The 22468-nt window shown below is 31.8% G+C and overlaps 1 protein-coding gene and 2 non-coding genes across 3 annotated transcripts in view; 2 read left to right on the top strand and 1 right to left on the bottom strand.

Annotated features, from left to right (window-relative positions):
- The window catches only part of LOC130900938 (polycomb group protein Psc-like), a 71023-nt gene extending 49509 nt beyond the window's left edge, over positions 1 to 21514 (top strand). Inside the window, exons 5-7 of the mRNA XM_057811952.1 lie at positions 14584 to 14773; positions 14840 to 14920; positions 14985 to 21514. Of these exons, the coding sequence (XP_057667935.1) occupies positions 14584 to 14773; positions 14840 to 14920; positions 14985 to 17156 (2443 nt within the window). The 3' untranslated portion in view covers positions 17157 to 21514. The remainder of the gene's footprint in view (positions 1 to 14583; positions 14774 to 14839; positions 14921 to 14984) is intronic.
- Positions 21515 to 21890: 376 nt separating this feature from the next.
- On the bottom strand, positions 21891 to 21962 carry Trnap-ugg (transfer RNA proline (anticodon UGG)). Its single transcript has one exon. It is a non-coding gene; the product is annotated as a tRNA-Pro (tRNA).
- Positions 21963 to 22090: 128 nt separating this feature from the next.
- On the top strand, positions 22091 to 22162 carry Trnap-ugg (transfer RNA proline (anticodon UGG)). Its single transcript has one exon. It is a non-coding gene; the product is annotated as a tRNA-Pro (tRNA).
- Positions 22163 to 22468: the final 306 nt, after the last annotated feature.

The raw sequence follows: 22468 nt of genomic DNA, 5'->3' as shown, positions 1-22468 counted from the left end.
AATATTGAAGGAACTAAATCTCACGTTATGCCACGTGACAATCTTCAGCTGATTTTCGACGACCTTCACGAAATTCCTTCCGTAGCGAAGTGCAACCACGATGAAATTTGGAAAACCAGCTAAACACGCTCTGGCAATGGCAATATACTGTGAAGACGATCCTGTATCATTTGGGGTTTTATGCCCGGAGCATTGATGCTTATATTTGATAAACCCCCGATTTCAGGGTGGCGCAACCTTAGTTCCCTCTTATAATCCTCGTAGGTGATTAAACGATGTTACGTTATCTAATTATCGTATATGGAAAATAAAACTCAAAATATTTGATGTAGTCGATTTTTTTCGTTTTGTGTCGTTTGTGTGAATTGATTAGTTCGACTCTGATATAGGAATTATTTAGAGCAAAGGGCGTGTCCTTCACGGCCGCAGACTGTTCATGGACGTAACACGGTTGGACGCAGTCGCTACCTGCTTATTTATTATGTAATTTGGTTGTAATCAATTCCGAATCGACAGACACATCAGATCCGAAACACCCGACTATATTATATCATTTATCTGTTATTTTTTTTTTTAATACACAACATGTGATATATTTCGAGTTTCATTCAAATACATCCTTAGACGAATTATTCGATTTTCGGCCTAAATATATTTTTTTTAACGCAGTCAGAAGGAAATTAATTGAACGGTTCGATATCAAACCACGTGGAAATTATATTGCTTTTATTTTAATCAATTATTGCGAGCTTTTCTAATCGAAATACGAATCTATTTTGAGTTTAAGAAATATTTGAGAATTGAGAAACAAAAGGAAGTAAAAAACGTAGAAAATATCCATTTCCTTCAATGATTCAGTATGATTTAGTGGAAATGCATACGATTTTCGATCCAAATCACTCGAGAAGATCCTGCAGTTTGGATCGACTATAATGAATTTACATTAATTATGAAAGTTGATGTTGGTTCGACAAAATTTTCGATAATGGAATGTACGTTGGATGAGGGAAAACCATATCCAATGCTCAGAACTTGTGATGTTTGAGCTGGTATTGTATGAAATAGCCACCGAGATCCCCTAACCCAGGGGTCGATACAACAATTTCAAAGTACTTTACCCTAACTTGTACTTCAATAAGAAAAAATTGGGCAAACACATCCAACGGGAGCGTTGGTTTTGCATGATTTTAGAAACTTTGGATAAATTATTTCAAGTTTTAACATAACTCTAAATTTTCATTTGTAAATTGACTCTATTCAAAACTGTCCACTTATTTCGCTCTACGTACACAAAATTCTGGGCCTCCAACTCTTCTAACTTGCTTTTCAACAAGCTAAATTTTCCACTTACAAAGTTTCATTTTTCAAATTGATCAAATGTATGTCTAAAGATCCAGTCTCAAGTCCAAATGTAGATTTCGTTACTATTTGTGTTGAGATGATTTACCAAGGATGCTGGAGTGGTTTTGATTTGCTTAAATCTATTAGCAAATTCATCTTTAATTCTGCGGAAGCAAAAAGAATTAATTTTTCTTTGCATTTCATTTAATTCCGCTGTGATATCTACCATAAAGTGAAATTCTTACAACTTACAATTGTTTTGATGCTATTAACTCATAACCTCAACTATTTCGACCGAAGAAGTATGGGCACAAAGTGGTCGTGGTCAGTCAGAAAGTCGTGGTTTATTTTCCTCTGAAGAATCCTTGTTGCCCTTTGATTTTTTCCTGAACCTATAAGTTGTTATTTATTTGAATTGATCCCATTGTTTTCAAGAGATTTTCACCCAGCAATCGCTATATCTTCCGTTGCGGTAGTCCTTCTTTTAGACCTTGGGAAGACATAACAACTAACAACTTATCGCACGATTCATCTAGAGTAAGATATTTCAGAAATTCTATCTTATAATGATCTAGGGGATAATGGTAAATCTTTGATCTTCTCTTGTTTATGTTTGGAATCACGAAGCAGTGTTTTCGTATGAAATTGCCGCTATTTCACATCCAAAGAACCACATGTGGCTCGCGAGCTTTAAGCGAGCCGATCCTTGCCCTAAACTACAGATAACTGTCGATTAATTTCGTACAAAATCTTCAGAAATATCCAAAATTTCTATAGCAACAAATGACTGTTAATTTGGGTCTTGCTGAACGTTGTGTTAAAAGCATAGTTTACAATGGGTTGTTATTGGAAACCGACATTATTTATAAGACACCCTATATATTTAAATTGAGTTTAAAGTATATTTTTTTTTGTTAACCTCTCCGTACGTATTGTTATATTATCAATAAGACTGATTTAAAAAAATTGTTTCCCAATAACGATTTATCATTTATTATTAAGAAAGTTTATTTGTGTTGGCATTCTTGGTATAAAAGCAACTTTATCTTATCACGTATTCAAATAAAACAACTAACGGAAGCAGAATTAATGTAGTAAATAAGTGATAAAGCCTCGAGAGATTAGAAATATCATTTGATTTAATTGCTAAATAAGCCTTATGACGTTGACTGATTGCAAAGCATCAAATCTTTTTTATTATTATTAGTTATTGTCGTTTTACTGTATATTTGTCTGTTTTTTCTTTGGATTCGGACTCAAATACTTATCAAATGTATATTAGTCCATTTATTGATTGTTAAAGATATAATTTTACATAAAATTTTTGAATTCCCCACCATTCCCATGTACGAAAAAAATTTTGCTCGAAATCGAAAATCAGCTAATGAGTTTTTCGCGATTTTCATCTAAAGGGTAAGTTTTATCATAAAAATACCCTAGATCAAAATTGTAGATCATAAAATTATCTATTAAAATGTATTTTAACAATTTTTTCCTACGAGCCACCGTTTCTGAGATATATAAGAATAGTGGGGAGTTTAAAAATTATATTTTGAACGTTTTTACTGATTCGTTTTCGGTCATCCATTCCCGTTCTAATCATAAATAATAATCTACCGAATATTTTTTCCCCGTTTCGGGGAAATTCGGAGAAAATCTTGTCAACGTCGGCGATTGCGAACCCATGTAACTCGTAACAGCTGTGCAGTCAACATTGCGGTTAGTGGTAGTTAAGTTGCGACGTACGTACGGCACGCCGTACCTTTCTAACTTGTTTTAGATATAGAGATACACTTAGAAGATGACAGATATCCCCAACCGCGACGTTACAACGAATATCCTTACTATATTGTCGTGCTAGGAAGATTAGATAATACCATTGCACAAATGTTATATAAACAGAAATGATACCATGTAATAAAAAGTCAAACGTATTATAAATGGATTTTAACAAATGAAAACAACGTATTAGTTTAGAAAAGTTATTAACCTCTGTTAAAATATTTATATCTAACCTTGAATCTGTCATCGGTTTATACAAAGGTCAGTAAACGTAAAATTCAAATTTTGAATCGATTACGGACGATTTTTTATTCGAAAGAATCGTTTCCGTTTATTTTCGATATGTTTATACTTATTATTAAAGATATACGGGGGTTGCTACTTAAGTTTCGAGATATGACAACATCGATGTGAATGTGTCAAATCTGATCCACGTATCTATGAATTTAAGTCAAAAACAATGACCAACACATTGTATTGTAAGGTTTTATTATATTTTTACAACCAAATATAATCTTATTCAAAAGTTTCCCTCTTCGGTTCTTGGAAATGAAAATTCTCTGTTTGGAAATCCACATTCGATGACTTATCTCTATAATTTTGCGCTTGCAATCTATAGTCCTCCTCGTAGCGTTTGTATTTTAAGCAGAAACTCATACGGAAAGTTGGAAAGTTTTCCCCTAAGCGAGATACCCCGAATGCTTTACGATATGGGTTCAAATTCGCAAGTTGTGAATCCTTATGGGTATTTAGTTTAGTTTAATATAGTTATGGCCAAAAAATATTGGAAAAATACGATTTTTTTTTACTTAAATCAAATATTTTGATAATTTTCTCTTTCTCCCAAACCATTTTCCACCAAAATTATTTACCTTTTGTTCAGGATGCGTAGGGAAACCGTCATTTGCTTTTTTGCATAAATCAATTTTTTTTGTTTCCATGTATACGAAAGTTGAATTAAAAATTTGGTTTTTCGAAAAAAATTTTCACAAATCAAAACTTATGTTTATCAAAATTTATGATTAGACTGCAGAGAATTTAAACAAACATAAAAGAGACCGCCGACAAAATCTGCTCGGCGGTAGTATGGGGGATGAATTTAAATTCGGTCCGGAGGGATATTACAGTAATATCGTTGGCGTCCCTTACCGAAATTTGAATATATATACGGTGTAATTAGTTCTCACTCAATTGACTCGGTGCAGATGCCAGCACAGATACTAACGATCCTCATTAAAACGATATTTCACGAAAAAATAAAAATAATTTATAGGGGATACAAAAACAATCTGAAACTTATAGGAATGAGAAGACGAATGGTTCATCTCAGTTTGATACTATAAATGCTTTAGAAAAAAATTTCACAAGTGAAATTCGAAATTAGAAAGTTAATTTAAACCACGGACACCGACGAACTTCAGTTTAAATGTTACTGATAATCTGGGGGTGGTTTTAACTGTTCAAAAACGTTTTTCTTTGAACCGATTCGATTAGTTTCCCTTTTGGCACACAAATACTGATTCACCACGGTGGTGGTGGTGGATCCCAGTCCATTGTCATATAGTTTTGGGTTGTTTTTTCTTTGGCATTTCTTTGCGCCGATGCGAGCAAATCTTTATTACAGCCAATGCCCAAGTGGGCCTCAATCTCACGCCCAGTGCGACAACAAAGTTAATGGGTTGTTGGCTCAATCCACGTCGAAAGTTGAATGTTTCAAGTATCATGTAAACAACACGTTCACCACGAAGAATGTCATACTTCATGATGGTAATGTCAGATTTGACATATTCACAAAAATGTTAGCTATCTTGAAACTTGAGTAGATCTGCCTTAAATCACTTTTGATAGAAAATTAGATTAAGAAAATAGGTCAACAAGTTTCGCCCTTATTTCGGTCTTTATCAACATATAAATGGAAATTAACAATTCGCATATTTACATTAATCAGTGGATCACCACCTACAACATAAATATCAAAATAAAAATCTGTTTTACAAAATGTAGAACTTATTTTTTGTTGTTGATCCTCTTTTTATATGTTTTTTCGGTTAATTTGATTTTTTTATCGTATTGATGACCTTTTCATCTATTTTCTAGATACTGCGATGTCTGACATATATACACAGTGTTATATTTAATGGTTCTTACATATTTCTAAAATGTAATAACCGACGAAAAATCATTTAAACAGATTTTTATAGTGCAAATTATGAATTTCAAGTCATATTTTGATATAGATCGAAACGTCAATTATTTTAAACTGATTTTCATAGAAAAGGGACCTAAAATTAAGACGATTTATCGAAAAAAAAAGGTTTACGACTCTCATGTAACAACTAATTCAAATTTATCGCCCTTATATACTTTTAATCTCTTTTTCCTTTCCTCCCAAATCATCGCAAATTTTTTCACCACATCATAAAACAAGTTGAATGATCGGTTTTGTTCTTTGTCCATTTTTGGAAAAATGTTTTTTTAACTGCGACTTGTTCTTTGTTTAAACTAGAATTTAATGCTTAATTCTCAAGTTTTGTTTCAAAATAAAGTGCCAATAAACCTGGTATTGAAATAATCACGAAAGGACAAAAATTGATGACTATAAGCTGGTACACACATACTTTTATCTCAATGTAGATCAACGGAGCTTTCGAAACTATTAAAAACAAAAAATAAGTTGAAAAATTGGAATATTTATAAATGATTACCGCACGGTAGCAAACCGATCATTGTACTGCGGGAAATGCTCGGTCAGGTGTAGTTTACCCTTAATATTTCTGACAAAATTGAAATTTACTTACGTGAAATGTTGAGGTCGATTTTTATATACCCTGGTATGAACTGATCACGTTAATACGACGACAACCGCTGTCATTATTCCTAATTTTATCAAGACATTTACCCGAATGGTGATAAAGAACATTCCAGAAATGTTTTCAGAACAGATTAAATTTCTAATAAGTGCGCTTCAAGAATGCGTAAAATCAGCAGTTCTAAATTTAAAATATTTTGAATACAATTGGCGTAGTTTAGTTGAGATTTCGACGATGAATTTTTTTTTCTCTAAATTACTGATTACACTTAGACGTCATAGATTATTTATCTCATTATGTTTGATTCAAAGAATAGTCAAGAAATTTTGAGTTACGAAGATCAATTCGTCTTTTTTTCACACCTGTATATAACAAAAAAAACTATGAAATGGAAGGCGGAATCTAAACAATAATATCCCCAAGGAATTAAACTGCATTTCAGGAAAAAATTGCTAGAATTGACCAAATGGCTCAAAGTAAAAATGACTTATTCACGTCGTTGATGTTTTCATCCCCTAATTCTGCGTATTATATTTTTATTGCGCTTTCAATAAATGTTTGAAGTGAACCAATTGGTCTCTATTTGTTCAAATTGTTCTAATTAATATTTCAACGATGATAAAACAAAAACGAAAGTGGTTTTAAAACAAGTATTGAGCCTGCCGAAGGCAAAAACAGAATGGAATTTAATCGCCACTAAAACAACAGTGATTTTCCCACCCTTGCGACGACTCTTTTCCATTAAACACGGGGAAAAACACCCCCACACTGCTACTCACGCCCGTTACCACCCCTTCGTCTGGCGGAAGAACAGGAAAGGGAATATATAGGTCTGGCTCATAATAAAAGCATAGTTTTGGATCCGCGAAAGGGTTGAGGTTGGACAGAATTTTTTTTAATTTATACTTCAATCAAACAAAGTCATTATTTTATAATTATTTTATAGTAGAATCAAAAATAAATGTTGAAACAGATCGTTTTAAAATGTCGTAGTGACATTTTGATGTCCAATTTTGTCAAAAACTGAACTTTTTGGATACATTAAAAAAATTTATTGTCGTAACGAGGGTTCCGATAAAATACAATCAAGCCTTGTCCACTTCATGGAAATTAGGACATGCTGTAGAAATCTCCCATGTAATAAACACCAAACTTGCATAAACACAAAATGACAGATCAAAATAAGACAGCTCTGTGTTTTATGGTTGGATAGTCATGATTCGATTTATTCTGTGAAAAATTAATGACAAGTGACAATTGACATTATCGAACCTGATGAAACATTGTTAATTATAATCCTTCGCTACAACATTCAAGGCTCTACGTATTTCATACTTTGATCGTCCTTAGAATATTTATAAAATCAAGGCCCTAAAAAGTTTAAAGTCTAGACCCAAGCACAAAAACAGTAAAAGCAAAAATCTGGATTGTTTCGTTACGGTTTCGAAATTTTCGGTTGTTAAAAATCTATTGTTTGAGCATTATGTTAAAATATCGATCATTAAGTAGCGAAAATTTCTTCTTTACAAAAAGTGATAAGATTCTGCAATTTGAATCCAGGTTCGCATTATAATATTTAATTCTCAGAATCAGTGAATCATTCAAAAGTATAGATAAATAGAAAAAAATGAATGTTGATATTAAAGTTCAAATTGTAGTATGTAAGTCGATTTGCACATTTTGGTAAACGTCCTACTAGAGCCTAGCAATTTTAAACCGACTTTGTTGTTGATGAATGTCCAGAAAACACTACACTTTACAAAATTGCAAAGCAAGGTATGATAATGAGACGAAAATGAATGTTTTGGAAGAGGTACTTGGATCGTTTGATTTTTTCGATTTTTTTGCTAATAATTTTATATCAAACAAAGTTGATTTTGGAATACCATTTGCGGAAAAAAGACTGTGAAACGTTCCTTGACGATTTAATCTAGCGGTACCAATTTTATTCGTAATAAAAACATTGATTTTGGATCGTTGAATTTTAAACCAAAAAGAACTTTCTACCGATCAACTCCATTAACGAATAGTGGTAGGTATATGTAAAAAATCAGATAAAATAAGTGGGTTTTATTTTTAAATTGCGGGTCTCTCTTCTCTATATATACCTTTCCTCTATCATCCAAAGCACCTTTGATTTATATCACGCGTCAACGCTTTACCGGAAAGCTGGCGGTCTCTTGAATTGCATGTTTCTTCTTCGTCTCGACCGTCTCTTTCGTTCGAATACCCCCTACGGCTGCGCATTATAATATATCAAATCGTTATATTGTGTATATGTACGATCGGGAAACATATAGAGGTGGGCGGGATCAATTCGTTATTCCCGAATTCCTTTTCTTTTTTATTATCAAGATTAAAAACATTCGATACAACCCCAAGAAATATATTCATCCTAGCATTCGAATGGTGTTCCATCGTTGGAAACTGGTGTGATTGGAACGAAGTTGGAACAAACAGACATTCCTTGTCCTCTTGCTTGTGAAAACGACGTGTTTTGTATGAAAAACCAAAGTTTCCAGTATCATCCAGTTTATTTTAAACGTTTTTTTTTTTAGGTGAGCTTAGGTAAGGTTCCAGCCTTCGTCCAATTAACAGCTAACGTTGGACGGATCTTAAGGTCGCTAGATATTAATGATTCAAATCTCCCATTAACCTAACAGAGCTGAGCTCATTTAAATATCCGTCAATTTCAAGTAAAAATATTGTTTAAAGGGGTTTACCATCTCTGTTTTCTGCTACTAGCTATATACGATTTAAAGACGAAAAATACTATAAACAAAGAACAAAAGTGATGATTAAACTTTACGAGAAACGAGAATAAACCAATTGAAAACCAAAATTTATAATATAAAGATAAAAATTACGAGATGAAGGTACAAATTGTGATATTTTAGAATCTATGGACTGGTTCCATAGATGGACAGGTATTTGTACAAAAATGGGCGAGAAGCGTTTAACATAAAGTTTCGGCTTAGTACATTTTGAAAGCATTTTTGGACCTCAATACCTTTAAACCATCTATCCTTTTGTCATTAAATGATAATTTACTACTTACTGTAAAGTGACTAATTCTCAATCTGGTTTCTCATTCTTCTCTTCCTTTTTATTCCTCTTGCTTGTTTTTTTGAAAAACCTATGATATTCTTTATAATTAATTATATGTTTTACACCAAGACTTTCTTCGCAGGCTTCAAATATTGATAATTCAGTTTGAACAAAGAGATTTTTAATTCGCACTTGGTGTGGTCTCTTTCATGATGGTTTGGGCCAAGGATTTACTGATCATAAAAAGATCCCTTGATCGGGCTAATGCCATTTCCTCTAACTTCAACTCAACATCGTCGAAAATTTGATTATTCCGAAGCATTCAATACTTTAATAGCGATACTTTTCTCTAAGATTCTTAATGAAATATTTAGATCCAATCGTCAATCCTCTCCCTAGTTTCAGTTTATTATTTTTAAAAAACTTAATGCAGCTTTCGCCACCTCTATTACCGACAACTACTCATCTTATTGCGATCTATCCAGCTATCTTCTCGTTAGAAACTGATATATGGACACCGTTTTTATCGTATCATTTATACTGAAAAGCCAGTAAAATATCGGGGTGTTAATGTTGTTGATCCTTAACCCCCTGGGGGTTGAAATTTACTAACTTAAAAATAAAGTTGTGGTTCTTCCTTATGTAGGTACGTATTTATGTGAAATTTAATTCAGATAAAAGGCAATTAACACGATTATGTATTCATACACTCAAAGGACTACCTAACATTTTTTTGCCATTATCAACGTAATCTCCTTTAAGAGCAATACAATCATTCCAACGCTTTTCTAACTTTTCGATACCGTAATTTGTCTTTTGCCTCATAATAATTTCCAAATTCAGCGTTTGCTTTTTCATTTCAGCTGAATTTCTTATCGGCTAGCATTTTTTTTGAAATCAGTAGTCACCGAGGTGCCAGATCTGGACTACACGGTGGATGAGAAAGCAATTGCATTGTCTTGGTGAAAAAAGCTTTTTCGTAATCAAATGTCAAATTGGACGACCAAAACGTTCACTACCATCGGTGCCTGTACGACCACGTTTAAATTCAGGAAATAAATAACAAATGGTTCCCTTCGATGGGGCAGACTTCAGATAACATTTCTGAAGCCATTGCTGAGCTTGTACAGTATTTTTTTTAATCAAAAAGCAATGATAAATTAACACAGAAAATAGTTTTGAAAATAAGAAAGTTAATTCACTTAAATGGCTGTCACTTTTTTGTGACTAACCGAAATGTCGTGAAATTTCACACATAGTGTTTTCAAAGTTGGTACTTCGTAAACGTCATATGGATTTGACAATGACAGCGCCATCTGTGTGTCAATCACACGACTTATTGACTGACGTTATAATTTTTTTAATGCATTCTAATACTTTCAATTTTTAATTTAATAACTAACGAATTTTCAATTTAACAAATATTCTATAAATTATAAATATTGTATCAATCGAGCTTCGGTTTACACGTCCGATCAAAATCTTTAAGCAATCGTAAATCTCGCTATAAATCTCACAATTTTCCACTTTGAAATCTACTATTTCAAACGTCGTAGGATTCACGACAATGTTTTATTTATTCTCGAACCGATATTCCCTTCCCAATCAATAAGTCGCCCTTTTCAACTTGTCAAAAGGCAAAATCTCTCTTCGAAAAAAAAAATGCTAGCGGAAAACAATCTGCTGTGTGTGTTTTTTTTTCTTCTTTTTGCTTGGATTAGTTACAAGGGAATTTCTTTTGTTTTTTAACTTCGCCTAAAGCGAGGTTTGTTTCGGAATGTCGCCACGGATACCGTTCGAATTCTACAATTACAAATAATTAACTCGAGCGCTGCTGCCATATCTACCATTACATATTCAACACATTTATCTTCGTTGTCTCTATTGAACGCAATCATAAGAGGTTTGTACATGTACCTCGAAAGATCTAGAGCTGGGGCGGAGGCTTCAGATACGTAATTCATTCATTAGATAGCTGTAATTCAAAAATAATATACATTCGTCAAAAAATTTTTAAAATAATATCGAAAAGTATCAATTAGATTTGGCTTGTTTTGAACGCCGTTATTTTTCGCGGGCTTCGAATGACGTCAATCGCCACGTCCATTATTTAGTTACTTTATAGGTTATAATATCGATAAAAGTTATGGAAAAAGTTGAAAAAATCTGTCTATAGGTATTACATTGTACCTGAAACTCTATTATAAGGAAACCCGATAAAGTTCAGAGACGTAAAAAAACAAGAATGAAATTTTCATTTAAATGATTTTATTCCTTTTACCCCAGCCAATGTAAAATATTGATTACATGATATCAAAATAATTATAATCTAAAAACGCTTCGAAAACACAAAATTAAACAGGATTTTTGTTCCAAACTCAACCAATATTTTGTTTGGACCTTAATAATACAAGACGTGTCATTTGACGTCACCACCAACGATGAGGCGTTTATTAAATTTGAGTTTCGCTAGCTCGAACGACCACTCAATCAAGTTGTTTTAAAAAATGTCTCAAATTAAATTTTTCACTTAAAACTAGCACTGAATGAACGCTGTTTACGGTGATTTGTGTCAATCACATTCATCGGTTGAAAATTGTTTAGCTAGGGACGAAAACTATTGGGAGATGACCCTATGTGGGACGTCCTTTGACGTTGACAACTCCTAAAATCATCAAATTAGTAAAAGGGTTTCCAAAAACGATTCTAGATTTAAATATGACATAAAACAATACAATATAAAAATTTTTTGTATTTTTATTGAATCTTTGAATACGGTACTGCTTGTCACGAGTGAGAAGCCCCGAAACTAGCGTTGGTGTTTCTATGAAGGAGAGACATCGAAATATAATAATAACTGGTGGCCCACATGTCAATAGCACGCCCTTGGTTTCCGGCTCTCATTATGTTAACCGAAAGCATCTGCACAACCAACTCATTCGTTCTCTTTCTATACATTAATTCGTTTCACTCTAATGGATTTTCGTCCGTATCCAAGGGGTTGGAAAGAGATATATACGTTTTTAAGCGAGTCCAATTGTTACTAGTTGAGAAGACAAGTGTAAGCATGACAAGTATTAATAACGATGTGTTTTTGCGGATATTGTGGAAACAAAAAACAAGATGTACTATCTTCTTTTACTTTTATTATTTCGGTGTACAATTTTGGCATTCTCTCTAACAATTTAGACAAAAAATCGTCGTCTATTTGGTTCCAATCTCATTCCAAAGACGTGAAGTGGAACTAAGATATTGCTCGCTGACTTAATTTTATTTCGACGCCTTAAAAGACGCTTTTCCACCCTTCCAAAAAGTTCAGCTTCTCTCAATACTCTTTTTCTGCTGTATAACTACTCAAAGACACATCCCTAGATTTGTTCTGAGCTAACCGGGCGGCATTGATCGCTGAGGCACGAGTTTCAACCGATGGTTTCTTGGTTTCATCTATTTTCAAAGAGATTTTTTAGTCGAAAAAGTGTAAATCACAAATGGGACTAAACTAAAATCATAAACGCCGAAGAAATAATTCACAATAATTGCAAGTTTTGAGTTTAAGGCAAACGAATAATGGTTATTATTATTTATGGTTTGTAAGACGCCGTTTTGACCTTCGCTTGACAACATGAAAGAAAAATTTCGTTAAAGTGTATTTAGATTTATTTAAACATTTATTTGACATACTAAGTTAAATGTTGAAGCATTCCAATGTTCTTTAATGGGTGTGCTCACCACAAACGTCAAATGTTTAAAACTTAATTGTAAAATGATGTAAATCAATAGGTCACTAGCTTATATTTAACTTTTAAGTTTTATTTCATGATGAGAATCATTTTTTTTTCGTTGCTAATTTACTTTTAAGCATCAAGAAGTTCATTAACGTGAAAAAAAATGTTGGACAATCTTAGATATCTATTAAACCTAGTATCAAGGAACATCCCATCGTTAATCTATCATCTTTCTTCGATTTTTAAATTTTTAATTTTTAATTTCCAAAAAGAAAGATGGGATTTCGTAATTTCTACATGTGCTGGTTGCAATTTTTTTTACATTTACACGTAATTAATCAATTAACTTGTGCACAGCGTTAAAGTCTGTGTAATTGTCGGCGTACTATAATTTTTCTTTTCTTCTACGTATTACGCCGTTACTGGAACCGTTTAAGGATTCAAAGTCGTTGTCTTAAATGGTGTGATGTCGAAACCTCACAACTATCTCGTGCTCACTCCCATTGGGTATGGAATAATTGCCCATTGTTTTAAAGATGCGAGAAAACTTCTATGAGTATAAAATCGACCACTATTTTGTCGCGACCGACTAGCGCACACGTCAAATGAAAAATAATTTTAAGTTTACTCAAAAAATACAAGAAAATGGGTGCAGAATTGATTTGCACACGTCTAGAATTACGTAAAATAGCAAAAGATTTGTTTCCCAACAAGGGAACCGTTTACGAAAAAAAACTTTCAAAAATTTCGCTTATGCCCATAATAAATGAAATTATGACGCTTGCCTAATTTTGAAATGCTGAGTGAAGTTAAAAAATCATCCATCTTGTGGTTCACAATAATAAAAATGGTTGTAGTTTAAATATTTTTTTCATTTAATTGAACTCCATATAAAGGTTGCTACTTAAATTTTGAGATATGGCAACACTGATGTAGAAATGTCAAATTTGACATTTTTAATGGTGAACGTACTCATACGAGGGCTATTTGAGTAGTTTACAGATACTTTTGATAAATCACGAATATTTTCGCGTACCGATCAACTCGTATCGACTTTTGGTGATGAAGAACCATCACCAGCCACCGTATTTTGCTGATTTTCGGAATTCAATCGTGGTCGCGCTTTAGTACAGAATAAATTTCGTAAAGGTCGTCCAAAATCGGTCGTTGTAACGATGCACAACGAGTTCTTACATATTGGTACAAACAAAAACCTTTTTGAATAGTCAAAACATCGAATTCTTGAGTCATTTGGCACAAAAGTAAATAAATTGTGAGTTCGGACGTTTTTCTACACCTGAAGAAGCAGTTGATGCGATGAAAATCATGCAAAAGTGTATTAATCTTCATGGAGAATATTTTTAAAAACAAAAAAACTATATCCAATTATAAATATTTTGTTTTTATTTGTCGATATAACTTCAGTAGCAACCCTCGTATATTTCTAGTTTGAAATTTGCAATAATTGATCATACGCGTACGAAAAAAATACAACAAATAATAACAGCTAAAATTTTGAGGTTAGGTTAGGTTAGGTTATATTTATATAGGTTATGTTTATAGTTTTCGATATTTGTTTGTCGCTTTTACCATTCACAAAATACCCATTTCTGTCAAAATCATTATACTTCATAAAAAATCATCATCAAAAAAGAAATTTTGTCTTTTTTTTTGTTTGACAGTGACAGGTTGTCATCGCCAATATTAAAACTTCGTATCGGAGCTTACTAGGTACGTCACCCGTATCTTGATGACTATGTAATATGTGCAAAATAGAAAAAAAAATATCAATTAATCAATTTGAATGAAAAGGGTTAGGAAAATAAATATTGATTTAGTATAAAGTTGTTGTATGAAATAGTTTTTCGTTGTTGCAGTTCGGATTCTTCACCAGGAGCTATAAAACTACCTGGTATAAAAAACGACGTTGATAAAAACGACGAAATATCTATAGAAGACAACCAAACTCACATGAAACGGTATTTGCAGTGTCCAGGGATGTGTCGAGTTGACGTATTGAAGAAATTTGTTAGAAATAAATATAATGTAGATACCAGTTTGTTTTACGTAAGTTTTAAACGGTGTTTTATCTTTTTTTGTTTTACTTACGATTCGTATTTTTTTTTTTTTCAGATTGACATTTTATATAAAAGAGTACCTCTTCCCGACCATTATACTTTGATAGATATCGCTTATATCTATTCGTGGAAAAGGGTAAGGGAATGATTAATTTTTTTTTGTTTCGTATAATGTATTTAGAAACTTTAATTTGTTACAGAACGAACCGATGAAATTCTTTTTCCGCATAACCGATTTGAATAAAGTCTCCGAACGATTCGATTATTTCGATTCCAAAAATACCAACGAAACGTTGGTACAATTACCTTTGAGATCTTCCAGAAACAATGGAGCGGCTTCTAGAAGAAAGGAACACGTTTTGAACAAGAAAAATTCGAAAGCGATCAAACAACAAGACAACAAAGTGCAAAGCAACGGTTGTGATAAAATAAACACAAAAATTAAAGCGGAAACAAGTGATTGTGAAATTAATAGCGACAAAATCGGCGAGCAACAATTAAATAGTAACAAAGAAAATGTTAAAGTGAAAGAAGAAACTAAAATAAACAGTGATAATTATCAAGAGAATACAGAAGAAAGTACGAAACGTTTCGTTTTGAAAATAAAGAAGGATCCCGAAAAGGATAACGCGATAAAAGAAGATATAAGTGTTATAAATACAAACGAAATAAAAAATAGTGTAGTGAAACCGGAAGTATCGGGACATTTAAAAAATAACGTACAAAATCAAAAGAATTCCGTTTATACGAATATAACGCTGAATAGAAGCAATAACATGGAAATAATCACGAAAATTCAAAAACTTTCCAATAAAGACGGACAATCTCTCGGTTTTAATATAATAAAACAAACAGTTAAAAGCAACGATAATAATAAAAAACTCGAAACAGAAAACGATAGTACGGAAAACGAAGAAAAAATCAAATTTTTGAAAACGTTCGAATTAACCGCAAAAACTAGTCCGAAATTAAAAAATAAAGAAGAAACGACAAAAAGAAAAATTTCGAGTCCCCCTAAACGAGAATCTCCTTTAAAAAAATCAAAAACGGAAAAGAAACCGGTAACGAGAATAATATTACAAAACAAACCGAAATTATCAACGCCCGGTTTACAATCTTTAATAGAAAATTGCAAAATACCATCTTCGTTATCAATAACAATAAAAAACGGTACGGAAACGAATAAACCCACCCCGATGATACCGCCGGTGAAAAATTACATCGAAATATTAAAATTACCCGACGAAACTAAACCGATTAAAGAAGATACGAATTTCCGCATAAACGCGGATAGCGAACAAAAAGTCGACGAAGATTTGGCGGAAATAGCGAAAAGTTTAACCGAAAAAATCCCGATATCGACGACGGTTTCCCAAATAATCGGACCGAAACAAGAATTTTCCATTCCTACGAAACCGACTAAATTCAATATACAACCATCACCAGTACCTGAATTAACCAACAAACTCCTCAACGTACCGAAAGAAAATAAATTGAATCCCAGATCGCCGCAATCATTTCAAAAAATATTCGAAGAATCCATTAAAAAACCGGATATTTCGTCGCCGGAAAAAGAATCTAACAACGAAGTTACAAGCACTTCTAATAATAATAATAATAACAAGAGGAATTTGATGGAGATAACGACGAAGTTGTATAAAAAAACGAAAATGGAAATGGAGAAGAATCAAATAGATTCGACGACGACGACGACGACGACGATGACGACGACGACGACGACTACACCTAAAATACCGATACCGAGATTATCGAATAGTAAAAATTCGATATCGGACGCGGTGGATAAACGGAAATGTCAAACTACTTTGAACAATTTACATTCGAACGCCTTAGGATTGAATTACACGATATCCGTTGGTCCGAGTAAAGGCGGCGCTGTTACCAAAAAAGACGAAGCGTCGTCGTCGTCGTCGTCGTCGTCGTCGCCAAAATCGTCGCCGATGATAAAACACATGTACGCCCCGATGATGGAACAATTGAAAGTCAACACTTACTCCCCGAAGTCGAATAAACCCCCGTCGGGGCATTTAGCGACTTCGAGCGTATCGCCGCCGAAACCGTCGTCGAGTAGCAGCAGTACTTCGCAGACGACTCCTCTTAATCCTAATCAGATATTGGAGAGATACAGTATCCAGAATTTGGCGCAATTGACGGCTAATTTGAATTACGGTTTGAATCATCCCGGTAATCAATTGGCGGCTATACAGCACGCGATGTTTTTGAAACATTTCGAAATACAAAATAGACAGAATTGGTTGAATATGAATCAGGGTTCGTTGATGCAGTACGAAAAGTATTTGCAGAATTTGCAGAAAACTTCGCAGAATCATTTGTTGACTAAGGAAAATTGAAGCGGTTCGGTTCTAGTTCGTTCGTTAGTCTCGTTCGTTTATTTTAATTTATTCTTATTTTTTTTGTGTTTCCATTCTATAGGTAAAATTTTTTGATTATCGGCTTAGAAAATTTAACTAAATGTCGTGTATCCGCGTTTTCTTTTTTCAAAATTAGACAAAATCGTTTCTTATTTCGTCAAATTCTTATTAAAGTCTAGAAATTTCTTCCGTTTTACAGTCTCGAATCTTTTACTTTTAATTTGATGGTTTTTGTTCCCTTTTCTTTAACTTTTCTTCTTTTTTTGCAATTGTTGCTTCATCTTTTCGATTTTTACGAGATTTGTTCTTGTTTATTCCTCCTTTTTTTGCTTTTTCTATGTGTTTCCATGTTTTTTTTTCTCAAATTGAGTTAAATTCGTTATGATCTCGTGGAGTTCTGAGTAATGTTTGAAAATATTTCTCGTTTTCCAGTCTCGAATCTTGTACTTCAATCTCGTATTCATTAATTTATTTGTTTTTGTTCCATTTTCTTTAACTTTTCTTCTTTTTTTGCAATTTTTGCTTCATCTTTTCGATTTTTACGAGATTTGTTCTTGTTTATTCCTCCTTTTTTTGCTTTTTCTATGTGTTTCCATGTTTTTTTTTCTCAAATTGAGTTAAATTCGTTATGATCTCGTCGAGTTCTGAGTAATGTTTGAAAATATTTCTCGTTTTCCAGTCTCGAATCTTGTACTTCAATCTCGTATTCATTAATTTATTTGTTTTTGTTCCATTTTCTTTAACTTTTCTTCTTTTTTTGCAATTTTTGCTTCATCTTTTCGATTTTTACGAGATTTGTTCTTGTTTATTCCTCCTTTTTTTGCTTTTTCTATGTGTTTCCATGTTTTTTTTTTCTCAAATTGAGTTAAATTCGTTATGATCTCGTCGAGTTCTGAGTAATGTTTGAAAATATTTCTCGTTTTCCAGTCTCGAATCTTGTACTTCAATCTCGTATTCATTAATTTATTTGTTTTTGTTCCATTTTCTTTAACTTTTCTTCTTTTTTTGCAATTTTTGCTTCATCTTTTCGATTTTTACGAGATTTGTTCTTGTTTATTCCTCCTTTTTTTGCTTTTTCTATGTGTTTCCATGTTTTTTTTTCTCAAATTGAGTTAAATTCGTTATGATCTCGTCGAGTTCTGAGTAATGTTTGAAAATATTTCTCGTTTTCCAGTCTCGAATCTTGTACTTCAATCTCGTATTCATTAATTTATTTGTTTTTGTTCCATTTTCTTTAACTTTTCTTCTTTTTTTGCAATTTTTGCTTCATCTTTTCGATTTTTACGAGATTTGTTCTTGTTTATTCCTCCTTTTTTTGCTTTTTCTATGTGTTTCCATGTTTTTTTTTTCTCAAATTGAGTTAAATTCGTTATGATCTCGTGGAGTTCTGAGTAATGTTTGAAAATATTTCTCGTTTTCCAGTCTCGAATCTTGTACTTCAATCTCGTATTCATTAATTTATTTGTTTTTGTTCCATTTTCTTTAACTTTTCTTCTTTTTTTGCAATTTTTGCTTCATCTTTTCGATTTTTACGAGATTTGTTCTTGTTTATTCCTCCTTTTTTTGCTTTTTCTATGTGTTTCCATGTTTTTTTTTTCTCAAATTGAGTTAAATTCGTTATGATCTCGTCGAGTTCTGAGTAATGTTTGAAAATATTTCTCGTTTTCCAGTCTCGAATCTTGTACTTCAATCTCGTATTCATTAATTTATTTGTTTTTGTTCCATTTTCTTTAACTTTTCTTCTTTTTTTGCAATTTTTGCTTCATCTTTTCGATTTTTACGAGATTTGTTCTTGTTTATTCCTCCTTTTTTTGCTTTTTCTATGTGTTTCCATGTTTTTTTTTTTCTCAAATTGAGTTAAATTCGTTATGATCTCGTCGAGTTCTGAGTAATGTTTGAAAATATTTCTCGTTTTCCAGTCTCGAATCTTGTACTTCAATCTCGTATTCATTAATTTATTTGTTTTTGTTCCATTTTCCTTATACCTTTCTCTCATAAATGCTTTCGAATTTTTAATATGTTGATTTTTTAACAATTTATTTGTTTTTCTTGCAAATTTGCTTCGTCTTTTTTTTCTACGAGATTTGTTCACGTTTTTAAGTTCCCATTTTCTCTTTTTTGCCTTTTCATTGTTTCTCCTCGTTTTATCTCAAAATTTGTCAAAATCGTTTCTTATCTCGTCTAATTCTGAGTAATGTTTAAAAATTTCTCTCGTGTTTAAGCCTCGAATCTTTTTTTTTAATCTCGTATTCATTAATTTGTTTGTTTTTGTTGTATTTTCTTCAACTTTTCTTATAAATCCATTCGAATTTTTAATATGATGTTTTTTTCTTAATAATTCACTTGTTTTTATTTGTACAATTTCTGTTTCTTTTAATCTGCTCTCTCAAGATCTGTTTCTGTTTATTCCCTTTTTAACCTTTTCTTTGTTTCTCCTCGTTTTTTTTCTCAAAATTAGTCAAAATCCTTGCCCTTTTCGTCTAATTCTCAAAAATTTCTCGCGTTTCTCAGTCTCGAATTTTGTACTTCAATCTCGTATTTATTCATTTGTCTCTTTTTGTTCTTTTTTCTTTAACTTTTCTTATAAATCCATTCGAATTTTTATTATGTTGATTTTTGCTACGAGATTTGTTCATATTTTTACGATCTCATTTTCTCTTTTTTGCCTTTTCTATGTTTCTTCTCGTTTTTTTTTTCCAAATTAGTCAAAATCGTTTCTTATCTCGTCAAATTTTGAGAAATGTTTGAATATTTCTCATGTTTTTCATTCTCGAATCTTATCAATCTTTAATATGATTATTTTTCTTTAATAATTTACTTATTTTTTTGCAATTTTCGTTTCGGTTTTCCGGTTTTTACGAGATTTGTTCACGTTTATTCCCCTTTTTTATGTTTTCTATGTTTTTTCAAGTTTTTTTTTTCTCAAAATTAGTCAAAATCGTTTCTCATTCCGACTAATTCTCATCAAAGTCTAAAAATTTCTCGCGTTTTTCAGTCTCGAATATTTTTTTCTTCAATCTCGTATTTATTCATTGATTTGTTTTTGTTTTGTAGTGAAAGCTTCTTCAATCTGTTGAACCGCTTTCCTTTCTTCGTGGCAACCTTTTCTATCCGCGACTCCTTCATTATCGTCCTTCTTCCACTATTTGGCCTATTTAAGTAAATTTTTTTCACGAATTCAGTTTAAAACCTCATCTTCTCATTTCGACCATCAAACATTCAATTTTCTTATTATTATGATTGGAATTATGTTCTTTCTATGATATGTTCAACATTTTAAAGATGTTTTTCTTTCTGTTAATATGTCTTTCGATCTTGTTCTCAATTCTCCCCATTTTCGTTTTCCTTTTGTTTTTCTGCTCCTTTGCAATAAATGATTGTTTCTATTTATTACATTTGATGAATCCATCTTCTTTTTTTCATTTACCTTTTTTGTAACGTCTACATTTTCGTCATTCTTGAAATTTATTTTTACGAATTTTCAGTTCCTAGCTGAATTCTTGTATTTTTTTTTCCTTTTCCCAATCACTCCCAGTATTTTCCATATAAATTTTTCAGTTATTCTAATACGTTACTTCAGTCTCCGGATTCGTTTTTCTTTTTCTATACTCCATCAAGTTAAAAAAATTATATATCTCCGAAAATTTTCTTGTTAAAATACAGATTTTTCAATTTCCAATCGGTCATTTTGTGTTTCTAAAATTACTTTCCATGTAGTTGACTATTTTTTGCTTGCTACATGAATTAGATTTTATAAAACGTCAATTTTGACAGCTTGACATTTAAGAATGCGGCCACCTCTATTTGTATTTAACGTGGACATTTGACATTTAGTATTTATAACCTCAAAAAATGTAAATTATTTTTTTTTCATAATTTGGTGAATAATTGAAAAAAGAAGCTACAATTTTCGATTATCTAAAAATAATTTCTTTATTTAAAACAAAAATTGAATCAAAAACTTTGCTTATAAAAAAATTTCGGTAAAATTGAGTTAATTTTAAAAAATGATAAATCAATTCACTTTTGAATACATCGTTCATACTGACTTTTTAATCATACCCCGTATATTTTTTTTCTAATCAATATCATACAATTACCAAGGATAATAAATATTTTTCAAATTCCCTTTCAGTTTCAAAATCAAAATTATTTGTTGTACATTATATTTTGTTTTTATTTAAAGAAAAATTTGTTAACGTTTCTGTATTTAAAGTATTGTTAAATGTATTTAATTTGAATGCAACCAAGGTGTATTATAATGATGTAAATTAGTTAGTTTTAAGAAAAATGTAAAATATCATTTTACAATTTTCATTAAAAAAACTCATAGTTTATTTATCGTTTTTTTTTTCACCTTTCCTCGTATTTTTAAGGAATTTAACACATCTGAAAAGATAAAATTTACCTCGCTCTCAATTATGTGCTATTTCTAAGAAGTAACGAAACTGAACATTAGTACACTTCTCATCTCTCTTGCATACATTCACTACAATCCAATTAAAAAGAGACAACAAGCAGACGCCACTTCAATAGAGTAGGTATTTGTTTACTGACACCAGAGGTACTCAACAGGTTATTAGTAAACAGTGTCGTGGAATTTTCATATTAAAACAAAATTTCAACCACGAAATTTATAATTATCAATAAAATGAAAATTGTATTTAAAAATCAAATTAATATTATTAAAATTAATGAAATGAGATAAAAAATGGGCTCAACCGGGATTTGAACCCGGGACCTCTCGCACCCAAAGCGAGAATCATACCCCTAGACCATTGAGCCGCGATATTTACAAATTCTCATAATACTAAAGTACAATCCAAAAAACTAGTTTTTAATATAAATAACCTACTTTTATATAAAAAAATGAAAGTATTTAAAACTTACATAAAAAATTTAATAATTATTCCGGCTCAATGGTCTAGGGGTATGATTCTCGCTTTGGGTGCGAGAGGTCCCGGGTTCAAATCCCGGTTGAGCCCATTTTTTGTTAATAACAAATACAGTATGGAGTAGGTACTTTCAAAGTTTGAAAAAATAAAATAATTTTAGATACTTTATGTACAATTTTTATTATATATTTTTTTAATTCAATGATCAATATTTATAGAGAAAAAAATGAAAATTTTAATGTTTTGTAAGTAGTTTAAACATTTAGTAAGGCCGCCGTATTGCATGACATCATAAAACACTAAACATATGATACTAAATAAATACGACAGTTAATCTCTTGGTTATTCTAAAATATTATTAAACTTTGATTAATATGAAAAATGGTATATAAATCG

This window comes from Diorhabda carinulata, chromosome X (genome assembly GCF_026250575.1).
Source record: "Diorhabda carinulata isolate Delta chromosome X, icDioCari1.1, whole genome shotgun sequence".
Lineage (NCBI taxonomy): Eukaryota > Metazoa > Arthropoda > Insecta > Coleoptera > Chrysomelidae > Diorhabda > Diorhabda carinulata.
The sequence above is the reverse complement of the archived record's forward strand: the minus strand, read 5'-3'. Positions and strand labels throughout refer to the sequence as shown.